This window comes from Monodon monoceros, unplaced genomic scaffold (assembly GCF_005190385.1).
Source record: "Monodon monoceros isolate NGI ecotype Baffin Bay Population unplaced genomic scaffold, NGI_Narwhal_1 Super_Scaffold_5, whole genome shotgun sequence".
NCBI lineage: Eukaryota > Metazoa > Chordata > Mammalia > Artiodactyla > Monodontidae > Monodon > Monodon monoceros.
Window position 1 is genome coordinate 60,872,454 of NW_021703782.1, and position 12,734 is coordinate 60,885,187.

At 42.1% G+C, this 12,734-nt stretch overlaps 1 protein-coding gene across 5 annotated transcripts in view; it reads right to left on the minus strand.

Annotated features, from left to right (window-relative positions):
- The window catches only part of SMARCA2 (SWI/SNF related, matrix associated, actin dependent regulator of chromatin, subfamily a, member 2), a 172,761-nt gene that overhangs the window by 70,299 nt on the left and 89,728 nt on the right, over window positions 1–12,734 (minus strand). For all 5 annotated transcript variants that reach the window (XM_029203354.1, XM_029203350.1, XM_029203351.1 and 2 more), the window contains 3 exons: window positions 8,076–8,239; window positions 3,812–4,039; window positions 10–87 (listed from right to left, as the gene is read on the minus strand). In XM_029203354.1, coding sequence (XP_029059187.1) covers window positions 10–87; window positions 3,812–4,039; window positions 8,076–8,239 — 470 coding nt within the window. The remainder of the gene's footprint in view (window positions 1–9; window positions 88–3,811; window positions 4,040–8,075; window positions 8,240–12,734) is intronic.

The window sequence follows — 12,734 nt, forward strand, 5'->3', positions numbered from 1 at the left end:
TAACGTTACCATAAAAAGATCAAATTCCTCCTCTCGTCGAGCGATCATTTGGTTCAGAGTCTCATCGTCGGGTACTTCATCTTCTTCCTGGGGTTAAGACCAGAACAGAACAATTTAACAGGCTTCCGGAGAGAGGCTGGACAATTGGGCTGAGGTACTGATAAGTAAGGTGAATCAGTCCTCCAGACCAGCGGGACCCCATTTCTCAAGCCAGAAAGAAAACAGAAGGGTCACTGGGTATAGTACTTGCCATTATTATTTTGCAAGCGATTCAAACCATCTTCCCAGAGCAAAATCTGTTTAGGGAGGAAAGGTGGTGCACTCTCTAAGACATACTGGTTCTCTCGGGGCAGGGGTGTATCTTGATTCCCTTACTTTTAGAACAAGTTATGTCTCCCCGCCTCAATGACCTCATCTGTAAACTGGGCATGACATTTCCTTCGCAGAGAAGATGTAGGATTTAAATAAGGAAATCCCCATGAGAAAGGGCCTAATATTAATTCTTTTAATTCTGTTAACCTTATCCCCAACGTAAATGCTTATTTTCAAAGCTTTACAAAGGACATGAGTATGTGAAACTTAGTGACAAGGCACCAAGCAAGACCATAAAAATCATATATATATGTGTGTGTGTGTGTCAAATACATAGCCTTTAAAATATGTTTAATATGTATTTCGGTGGGCACTGTTACGCTAATGTTAGAGCTGTAGTCACGACAACTCAAAAGGTAGCAATAACAAAACCTCCACAAAACTCTTCTTAATGAAAATCATTTAAATGAGGTAGAGAAAGCAACCACCTAAGGCCTCACATTTTCATTTGACAGTATGTTAGACCAAGGCACCTTATGGCTCTGAAAATTCCTCAGAAACCAACAGTTCTCAAATTTTTTAGAAATGTTATGCTATGATTTTCACACTTTAAAAAAAAGATTGTAAAAGTTGGGCAGATACTACAGAACTTACCGCCCAAAATTATTTTTATCATATGTTGAGTGAGCTTGTTAAAAATCAAATGGGGAGTTTCAATGTATCAGCAGAGGGACGAAAGGGAAACCCAGAACTTCAAACATCCAATTTCCCAAATCATACGTTCAAAACAAGGCAACCTGTTCTAGAAAGAGTACGGGTGGCCTAGCAGCTTAAATGAGATGACTCTGCCTGTTCTCAAGATAATGTCTTGCGCACCGTGTCAGAAATGAATGCAATTCAATAAAGTAAAAACTGATGACTCAAGATAAGAATTACTTGTGAAAAACTTTCTATGCTAGTTCATCTCTAGATGGAAGGCAATTTGTCTAAACACATTATTACATTTCATCTGACAAAGAAATAGACTAGCTGGGAGTGGGCTGAGATTTTAAGGTACAAAGAATTCGGTTAATGTATCCACTGGGGAAAAGATGTCCTGCTTCTGCCCACCCTATTCCTAGGGCCACGTTATCCCCTCATCACCTATACAGTGTGGGGTTGGACTTCCCCCAAGCCCAAGATGAAAAGATGCTCTTGTAAACTGGCAAGAAGCCTGTCTACAGTGGCCTGGCCTTCACAGAGAACAAGTGGGCAATAAATCTTCCTGGGTTCCTTGTGCCCGAGTGTTCCATGGTCCGTCAACCATGGTGATGGCTGCCTCTGATATTCAGGACCAGAGCCCTTGACTGCAGGCTATCAGTGTCCCCAAACATTTTCACATCAGGACACATGCCATCCAGAAAATGATAACATTTGTCTGACAAACTGATAGCCTGGAAGGGGTGTGGAGCCCCAGCCAGGCTGCTCACAGTTAGAAGCAACCGGCGCTGCATTGCACTGCAGGCCCCACCTGGTGGCCCACAAGGTTAGCAGACATTTGGTCCTGTCCAAAATGTCCATAAGACATTTGGTTCACGCCGAAAGGTTCTTGAAATTTGGTCCCATCCAAAACATCCATGAGTATATTTGGTCCCTGGCAAGCGGTTTTGGATAGGATCAAATATCGAGGACCCTTTGGTCCGGACCAAATGTCTTATGGATGCTTTGGACAGGACCAAATGTCCTGCAGGGACCCTCAGGACTGGGAGGGATCAACATCTCCCTGAGGCTTAGGAAGGTTGGAAAGCTCCAGGCAACCCTACACTCCACCTAAACCAGGTTGGGGACTATCTTCACAAGGCCTACACAAAACAAAAAGCAAAAACATCATGGAGACTCCTGGCTGAGTATCAGCTCTGCCCACACCTGCTTTGTGACAGTATATATCACTCACCCTAGTATTTCATTTTTAAAATTTCCATGTGTGTAAATACCAACAAAAAAAATCACCTGAAAATCTGATTCTAAATTTGTATCAACTATTTCAATTTTGAGAATCAAATCTGTATCAAATATTCAACTTGCAGAATCAGACATGGTAAACTATTTGAGATCAAAATTTTAAAAATATGCGTGAATGTATGAATGTATGTGCATATGCATTTTTCATCACTTTAGTGAAATCTAATAGATAACTAATCAAACATATAAGACTGACAAGTGAAGAGGTATAACAGAAAAGGGCTCTTCAATTTGCAAAAAGATTCATTTCAGGATGACTTTAAATATCAAGAACTACTTCACATTTCCACTTATTTCAGAAAAAAAAACTACATGAGATTTTTGAAAGAATTTGGTTTATAATTTATAGAAGATTTCAAAAACATCCTACTTAAGGCAAAATCAAACTACAGTTGACACTTGAACATCTGGGGTTAATCTATGTATATCTTACATGTAAATCGAAAATCGGCTGTCCAATTCCACAGTTCCTCTGCACCCATGGAGTCAACCAACTCTGGACCCATGTAGTGCTGTAGTACTTACTACAGAAAAGCATCCACATGAAAGTGGACCCACACAGTTCAAACTGTGTTGTTTAAGGGTCAACTGTATATCTAATATACGCAATGAAAATAGTATATTCCACATGAATAGATAAGATAAACCCATTCTTCCACTTACGAACATGGGCACGCCAAACCAAATTTGTCCATCCCAAGCCAATTTTATGGTAAGGACTGGCACTGGTATTTTGTTCAGTTTTCTAGACTACATAAGAACTATGTCTTTTAATCTATTTCAAATCCATCTGGGGATGAAAATTTAGTGTAGAATTACTAAGACTGGCAATCTAAAAAAATACAGCTACCCAAAGATCCCCTGAGAGAAACATAATCAATGCACTCTTCGAACAATGTTGGCAAGTAAAAAGAGATTTTTTTTTTTGGCCAATAATTTTCTTAGCCGTTGGTCAGCTCTTACAGGAGCATTTGGAGTGGAGGTTAAGGTCACTCTTTTCCAGTAAAAGTATGACTCAAAGAGCTAAAGACAGCTGTGAGGGCTTATCCTACAAACACACTCAAGTGCTGTGATCCCTGATAAAAAGGCAATAGAGACAAAGGGCTCTGAAGGATGGAGAAAGAAAAGGCAAGGGGTGACCCTTCCAGCTTTGTGTTGTCTCATCTAGCAATTTTGTTCCCGCAGTGGCCTCTCTGCGGTTCTGCATCTGGCCTACAGAGGGCAGCACTTACAGTACAATCAAGCATGCAGGCTGCACCTCCCGGCAGAAACCAGGGAAGCATTGGATGGCCAAGCCTTCAGGTCCCTCTAGCAACTGCTTTTTAGACACTCGTTTGGATGTTTCACAGGCTTTTTGTGCTTGGGGTGTAACAAAGCAGCTAATTCATTCATTTTAATTCACCCCAGCCCAAGAAATTCTTTAAAGAACAAAGAGGTTCTTCCCAATCCTTGCAAGACACAAGATCACTGATTTCACAGACTTGGCTTTCTGGGATACCTCATTTTCCTCTTCGTGCTCCAGTATGGCTTGCAGGAATGCCCTCCGCTCGTGGCTTGAAGACTTCTGATCAAACATGCCTGCCTGGATCACTTTCTGATCCACATTCAGCTTGTACTTGGCGGCTGCGAGGATCTTTTCCTCCACACTGTTCACGGTGCAGAGTCTCAGCACGCGGACCTCGTTCTGCTGGCCGATGCGGTGAGCGCGGTCTTGTGCTTGCAGGTCCTGTTTGAGAAAACCACGTGTTTGAGGGCCACTGTGCCTGGATTAGCCTAGCAGACAGGTCACCCACCCAAGAGGGAACTATGGAAGCGTTCTTTAACCCACCTTCACTAATGCAAGATTCTGCTTACATTTTCAAAATATACAAGCTACCTTCTTCGGAAAAATTCAAGGTCATTCCTAGTTGAGGGAAACTGGGTTCAAATTAGCCAACTGAAATACACCTCAGGTTTTGAAATCCAGGTCTCAAGATGTGTTTGTGTGTGTGTGTGTGTGTGTGTGTGTGTGTGTGTTTAATCTGTCCCTAGGTTCACCATCAGATTTGTCCCTAACTAAAAAAAGAAATTAATAAAAATAAATTTGGTGTCAGAATTATGACTTGGATATTAACTAAAACTAACCCTAAGTTGCAAGGTTAAAGGAAGGCGTTAAAGATGATTTTTAAGACATCGCTGAATTATACACACATACATTATACACATAAACACACACTGTTCATACAATGATTACCCATGTAGCAAATTTCCTGGGATCTAATTCCATCAAAGACTCAATCTTTAGTTCGGGGAATGAAAAGGATTGCTAGCGGAGTAGTAAACTGGACAACTTTGGGGGCATAGAAATTTAGCACTATGTATCAAAAGTGTTGAAACTGGGTATGGCCCCTGACTCAGAAATTTCACTTCTTGGGAAGGTATCCTACGGGAATAATCGTGGATATGCACAGGGACTTACAGTAAGGATGCGCCTCTCAGCATTACATATCATTTATAATGTTTTTTTAAAAAAGCAGAATTAAGTAAACATTCAACAATAACAGACTGGTTAAATAAATTACAGTTTTTTACTCTATGTATATACAACATAGTACATTAAAAATTATATTCTCATTTAGAAAACTTAATGATACATCATAAAGCTATAATAACTGAAAACTACAAGTTATATATGAGTATGTACATTATGATCTTATGTGCATACATTTATCTGTACCAAGAAAAGGCAGGAAGGACAAATACCAAGAAGCTAATAATGTTTATATCTGCAGGTATTAAGATTATAGGTGTTATTAAATTTTCTTCATTTTACTTTCATGTGGTTTGGCAATTTTTTTCTGCTTTGAATGTACATTACTCTTATAATAAAAAAATAAGGTTTTAATGAAATCTTTAAATAAAAACCGTCATAAAGCTATGAAGCAGAGTTACCTAATCTTAAGGCTATGCCATAAAAACTTCTTGGTACATCACTTTTGTTCATTCTGGTCCAGGTGATGATCTCTCCAGTGCTAATTAGCTGTTTCCATGTGTCCCCCATTAGACCCGAGTATATCTTTAGGGCAAAGGTCTGTCCCCTGCATCCTGCATCCCTGGCACCCTCTTTTGCACAGAGCTGATACCCTGCCACAGCTGTAAGACCATCGTCTTGACCAGATGAGTTTCTTGGTCACTTAGACAGCACAAGGAGACAACAGGCCGAAGTCTGCCCAGGAGACCTGTCTTTGCTGCAGGGACCTTTACAATTAAATGACTAATTAGGCAAAAGGTTTTCCTCAGAAGATATCTGAAGAAGTGACTATAAACATGGGAGAGCTGAACCGTGAATACAGCTGGGACTCATCCAAATTAGATTATTTTCCAAAGAGGAGAAAGTGAGGTGGGTCATTAAAATCCAAAGGGGGGGGGCGGGGGCGGCGTGGAAACCCTAAACTTCATTTTCTGTTCGAGCCCTGAGCTCAGTCATCTCTCTCCACACATCTTCCCCAGAATGGCTAAGCAGCAGCCATGCTGGCAAGCTCTGTGTCATCAACCTCCTGATTATTTCCTAGAAAAGGGGTCACACACTGCTTCCAGAATGGGCCCAGTGGTAAACAGTCCAGGCTATCTTGGCCAAAAGCAAACACTGAGCGACCGTTCTCACCAAGAGGCTGATAATCGTTTCTCTTTCTTTTTCAATTTACATTTTTATACTTTTAAATGTGAGAACCATTCTTTGCTTTCAGGTGGTCCAAACTCAGGTTGCAGGCCAGACTCAGCCCTGGGTTGCAGTTTGCTGACCCCTGTCCTAGAAGATGCTGATAACCCACAAAACACTAAGGTACAGGTGGCGGCAGAATATGCTAGGTGAGGAAGTAGAGGGCATGGACCATCTACCAACAGGGTAACAAGTTCTTGAACCCCTGGGTGCTTACAGCAATTAGTTTTCTGCTTTTTTTTTTTGCTGGTGGTGGCAGCAGTGGTGTTTTTTTGGTATGTTTAAAATGATCTATCTAGGGACTTCCCTGGTGGTCCAGTGGTAAAGAATCTGCCTTCCAATGCAGGGGACGCGGGTTCGATCCTTGATTGGGGAAATAAGATCCCACGTGCTGCGGGGCAACTAAGCCTGCGTACCACAACTACTGAGCTCGTGCGCCTCAACAAGAGAGCCTGCGTGCAGCAAACTACAGAGCCCGCGTGCTCTGGACCCCATGTGCCACAACTAGAGGGAGAAAACCCGCACGCCACAACTAGAGAGAAGCCCGTGGGCCACAACGAAAGATCTCGCATGCCTCAACAAAGGATCCCGCGGGCCGCAACGAAGACCCGACACAGCCAAAATAAACAAACAAACAAGCAAACCCAAAAAACAAGACAAAAAAACCTTAATGTAAGATGATCTATCTATTTGAAAAATAGCAAAAATGACGATTTCTAGGCTGAAGAAGTTTACGCAAGGTAAGCCTGTGGGCCCCTAAGCCAAAAATGGGGGGGGAGGTATTACGACGAAGAAAGAAGCGTTGTAATCACTGAATGGATTATTCACCAATGAGGTCTCAGTGGTCTGAAAGCCCATCATACTGATTTAGGTGTGATTATAGCTGAAGACAAGAACACAGCCTGAGAAAAGGACCTCCAAAGTAACTGTGTGGTTGACCATTCTGTGATAACAACACAGCTCCAGCTTCATGGGTTAAAATGAATAAAATAAAGTGCCAACCCATGTTTCTCGTAACAGTTTGGGAATGAGAGTCCTGATAATCCCGAGGAGTTTTAGTGCTAATCCTACATTCATACGTTCTATCTTTGACTTTAGCAGCGACCTCCAGTTAGCAACTTTAAGGCCTGTATCTCCAATCTGTCAACCTATGTCAAATAAACCCTATTTCATCCATGTGTGTTAATTTTGATTCAACATAATAAAGAATAATTACAGGGGCTTCCCTGGTGGCGCAGTGGCTGAGAGTCCGCCTGCCGATGCAGGGGACGTGGGTTCGTGCCCCGGTCTGGGAAGATCCCACATGCCGCGGAGCGGCTGGGCCCGTGAGCCATGGCCGCTGAGCCTGCGCGTCTGGAGCCTGTGCTCCGCAACGGGAGAGGCCACAGCAGTGAGAAGCCTGCATACCGCAAACAAAAAAAAAGAAAGAAAGAAAAAGGCTGGCATAGAGTGAGGATCCAATAAATGTTAGCTGTTTTATGTTGTTTTTATCTTGGAACATTTTTTTTTTTTTTGCGGTACGCGGGCCTCTCACTGCTGTGGCCTCTCCCGTTGCGGAGCATAGGCTCCAGACGCGCAGGCTCAGCGGCCATGGCTCACGGGCCCAGCCGCTCCGCGGCATGTGGGATCTTCCCAGACCGGGGCACGAACCCACGTCCCCCGCATCGGCAGGTGGGCTCTCAACCGCTGCGCCACCAGGGAAGCCCTTGGAACATTTTTGATTTATCCTTAACCAAATATGCTTTGCTCAGCGGCAATCCCAGGAGATGGGGTAGGGGGGTGGGGGGATGGCTTAAAACTAGGCAGAAACTTGAGTCTTTGTCCCCCAAACTTGAACTCTTCAAAGGTACACCAAAGGCGTGTACAAGAGATCTCAATATCTATGTTCCAAGGGAGATAAGCAAACAGCCATAATAATGTGCTGGGCTATTTTCCCTTTGAGGAAATGGTCCACTCGTTTAGAAATGTGCTCTGCCCCATAAATGTATATGAGGGAGGGAACTGCTAGTCTTTCAGTTCCTCTCCAGAAGGAAGGCCTGGGCACCCAAGTCAGAGACATGCACACCTGATGAGGATTCCAGTCGCTGTCAAAGATGACCACGGTATCAGCTGCCTGGAGATTTAAGCCCAGGCCTCCAGCTCTTGTGCTCAGCAAGAAAATGAAATACTGGGACCCAGGTTCGTTGAATTTCTTCAGCAAAGCAGCACGATCTTCAGACTTGGTGGTGCCTGAGGGGATAAGAAAAATAAATTTGACAATTAACTCCTGTCTGAAAATGTCACAGAGTTAGACAAAAAGGCCTACTTCCTTGAGAAACAGACTCAGACTCCTCTTAGTATTGGTGAGGAAATCCCCTAAGGTTTTTGCACTTTTGAAAGGAACTTTGAACATCTTGCAATTAAAAAAAAAAGAGAGAGATAGTAAGCGACTTTTCTCTAAATAAGAAGGAATACTCTGTCTACTACTCATTGTTCCAAAATGTTGAAAAGAGTTTAAACATTCTGACTGGGCATCTGTGAAACTTACATATCCTATAACATTCTTATGTCAACCTAAAACTTGGTGGAAACATTCCCTGAATTTTTTTTTTTTTTTTTGCGGTACGCGGGCCTCTCACTGTTGTGGCCTCTCCCGCTGCGGAGCACAGGCTCCGGACGCGCAGGCTCAGCGGCCATGGCTCATGGGCCCAGCCGCTCCACGGCATGTGGGATCCTCCCGGACCAGGGCACGAACCCGCATCCCCTGCATAGGCAGGCGGACCCTCAACCACCGCGCCACCAGGGAAGCCCCCTCTGAATTTATTTTTATGCTTGAAAACACCAAATAATTTAACACACACACACACACACACATACACATGCCTAAAAGATTGATTATAATGGCTTAAAGCTACTTTGCCAATAGGCTTTAGAGTGAGGACTTGTTCATGCCCAAGAGAATGGAAACAAAAGTAAATCTATTTCTACTATATTTTACCATTCAGATGGCTACTGAGCATGATCTGGCTGGTAAAAACATAAAATGTGAATGGAACATTTTTATCCTTGTTAGCAAGACTTGAAGCCAAAATAACTCAAAAAAAAAAAAAAAGGAATCTCTCAGTTGGTTTCTCATGTTGACATTCTGCTCCGCTGAGTTATAAACTATAACCATACAAAGCACCATGTAATACACCTGGCGATGGCTCACCCCATGGTATCTGATGAGACTCCAAAACAGTGAATAAGCAGAGAGTATGAAACCCCAGAGAATGGTACTCCCTTTTAGGGCACCAAGGTACCCAGACTTGCATCCCAAATCAGCCCCTCAATCACATACAGTGTATTTGTAATGTATTTACCTGGCCATTTCATGAACTGCATTGTGGAAAGGAAAAAAACCTACCATATTCCATCTGAATATATTTCACCAGAAAAGTGTAGCTGCAGAGTTCTGAAAAAGGTCTTAGGCTGTTGGGACATATATATGTATGTTACATGATAGTCCCTAACTACCTGTTGTACAAATATTATTTCTACATGGTGTTTTCTTTTTACGATGAAAATATACCGAAAATTTATTTCAGAGGATTAAAACATCTAAGTGACTCCAGCTAATGGAATCGAGTTACTGTGGAGGTTCAAGTTCCCAAACATGGGGAGATCTGTTTTTCATATTAATAAAAACAGTAAGTACCCTCCCGAGGAGGGAAAAAGAACATTCCTGAATACAGCAAACGGGGATTAGAAACAAGGGGCTTTGGGAGTCCCCATTCAATGAAGCAATGTTCTTTAGAGCTCATTCTACTTTCCAAATCAGATTTCAAGTTTTGCAACCTGGTCAAATCCTGCAATGATGAATTGTAAGAATTTAGATTTGCGGGGAGGAACGTGAAATGTGTTTTGTTAAACGAGGTTTCAAACACGTGGTGCCCTTTTTTCTCTTATTTTCAGAATTGGCTTTCTGAGATCACGATAAACTTATCTGTTCACGATGCTAATGGAAGACATGTTCTGGTCTATCATGAAACCATTTTGCTACATCATTTGCCCAGGTGCAATGATTTTTTAAAAAAATTACTCACATAAATTACTGGTTCACATATTTACCCTCTGCCTTAAAGTGAAGGAAAAGCCAAAGAAACCAAAAAAAAAAAAAAAAAAAAAAAGCAAACACTTCCAAAATGGGGAAAGGAGTTCCCAGAGATAATGGTATAGTCGTCCCTTTGTACCTATGGGTTGTGCATCATCCAGGGATTCAACCAACAGTGGATCAAAAGTACTCCAAGTTCCAAATTAAGAATTCCAGAAAGTTCCGGAAGAGCATAATTTGAATTTGCCAAGCACCAGCAACTACTTACATAGCCTTTACATTGTATTAGGTACCATAAGTAATCTAGACATGATTTAAAGTATATGGGAGGATGTGCACAGATTGATTACATGCAAATACTACGCTGGTTTTTTTGCTTGTTTGTTTGTTTTTTTAATTTTTGGCCATACTGCACGGCATGTGGAATCTTAGTTCCCCGACCAGGGATCAAACCTGCGCCCCCTGCATTGGAAGGCAGAGCCTTAACTACGGGACTGCCGGGGAAGTCCCACTACACTGTTTTATATTAGGGGCTTGAGCATCTGCTGATTCTGGTATTTGTGGGGTTCCTGGAACCAAGCCCCCACCTTGGATACTGAGGGACGAGGGACCAACTGTATCTATTTTCTGACATCAGGGTACAAAAACTGTGCATCTATATACTAAGAGGGTAGAAGTTCACTTTTGATCCACTGAACTGAAAAATAATCAGTTAACAATTACATGCATTAAGATATAAATAAAACTAATTAGTGGATATGCGTACTTGGGATGAAATAACACTAAATGAAAAATAAAGCACTGAAAAACAAAAGGAATATCAAAATTATCTGGTCAGAAGAGTTTTTAGGCCCTATGCTAGACACTTCAAGCAAACAGACGGACCATATTATCTGGTGTGTATTTAAATCATATACGTAGCTTGGAACTTGACACATTATAAAGCCAGGAAAAAATATGATTGAATCACTTTTCATGCAAAGCTATGGCATTTCTTATTACAAGGTTCAGAATTTGCTGGGTTACCATGTCCATTAGTCAAAGGTTCTCCAAGCCAAGATCTCTGCTGTTCATGAGCAATCTTTGGGACACTGCTCAAGGAGAGTCAAACTACCGTGTCAGGGTTTAGCCCCAGCCAAAGAAATGCTGTTTGTAGGTGGGCACAGGATTTAAAGTGTATCAAGTCCACGTTCTTATAGGCTTTAATGTAGAACATAACCAAGCATACAATTAATAATAAGGGCAACTGTGATGAAAACTGCAGATTTTGCCAGAAGGAACACACTGCCTGGCTTTCATGATTAGTCACTTTAACTTACTTTCAGCTGCTTTTGGAAAATGTTGTCTTCTGGGATGTAACTTCATCACTTGCTCTCACTCAAAAATCATTTCCAGTGAAAACAAAGACTATAATGGAATCGTAGTTAAATCTATTCATGCAACCATAATCTCTGCAGAAAAAAATCTACTTAACTGTCATCAAATTTTTTTTCCCCTGAGGTCAAAAATCTGGGACATCAAATTCAGCAATGAAAATCTGAAGTCATTTTAACAACTGGGTTAAGAGGGTGGTACAGCTGGCAGTGTGTGTACCAATTTATCCATGTGTATGTCGACTGTTTGCCATCAATTCTCTCTAACCCCAGAACAAATGGCTGCTGTTTCTTCCAGGTAGAAGCCCATGCAGCCTTCTCAATGACATCTGTAACACTTAATGGAACTTGCTTACTTGCCTCCTCCAACCTAATGGTAAGGCCTTTGATGGTAGGATCAGTGAGTAGCACATTCTCTTGTAATGGCCTGGTCATTTTCAATCAACCAACTTACAATTTTTGAATTCAGTTCAAAATCAGTCTTCAAATGTCTCTAGGAAAGCAAGCTGCATTTTCAGAGATGGAATAAATCTTGCTGGATTTGCTAAAACTGATTCTAAACTAATTTCGAATCAGAGACATCTAAGTTAGAACTTGATTTCACCATTTGCTTCATGTGTAACCTATGGCAAGTTAACTCATCTCTCTAAACCTCTGTTTTTGCATCTGTTAAATGGGATCATATTTGTACCTGGTAAGAAGGGGATAACAGAAGCTTGTTTGTTGAGAAAATTAAATTAATAATGCACATGAAGTGCTTAGCCTGGCATCCCACATGTAGTAGGTCTTCCATAAACATTAGCTTTTATGACTATTATGGTTAATAACAATAAGGACAGCAACCAACAGAATATTAAAGATACTCTCTCGGGACTTCCCTGGTGGCGCAGTGGTTAAGAATCCGCCTGCCAATGAAGGAGACACGGGGTTGGGCCCTGCTCCGGGAAGATCCCACATGCCTCGGAGCAACTAAGCCCACGCACCACAACTACTGAGCCTGCACTCTAGAGCTCACGAGCCACAACTACTGAAGCCCGGGCGCCTAGAGTCCGAGCTTGGCAACAAGAGAAGCCACCACAATGAGAAGCCCGTGCACCACAACGAAGAGTAGCCCCCGCCCGCCGCAACTAGAGAAAGCCCGCGCACAGCAACAGAGACCCAACGCAGCCAAAACATTTTTAAAAATTAAATAAAAATAAAGACACTCTCTCAAGCTGGTAAGAACACATTAGAGAGATTTGTTTCAAGGAAATCACTTCTTGCCAGTTTCCCAGACTCG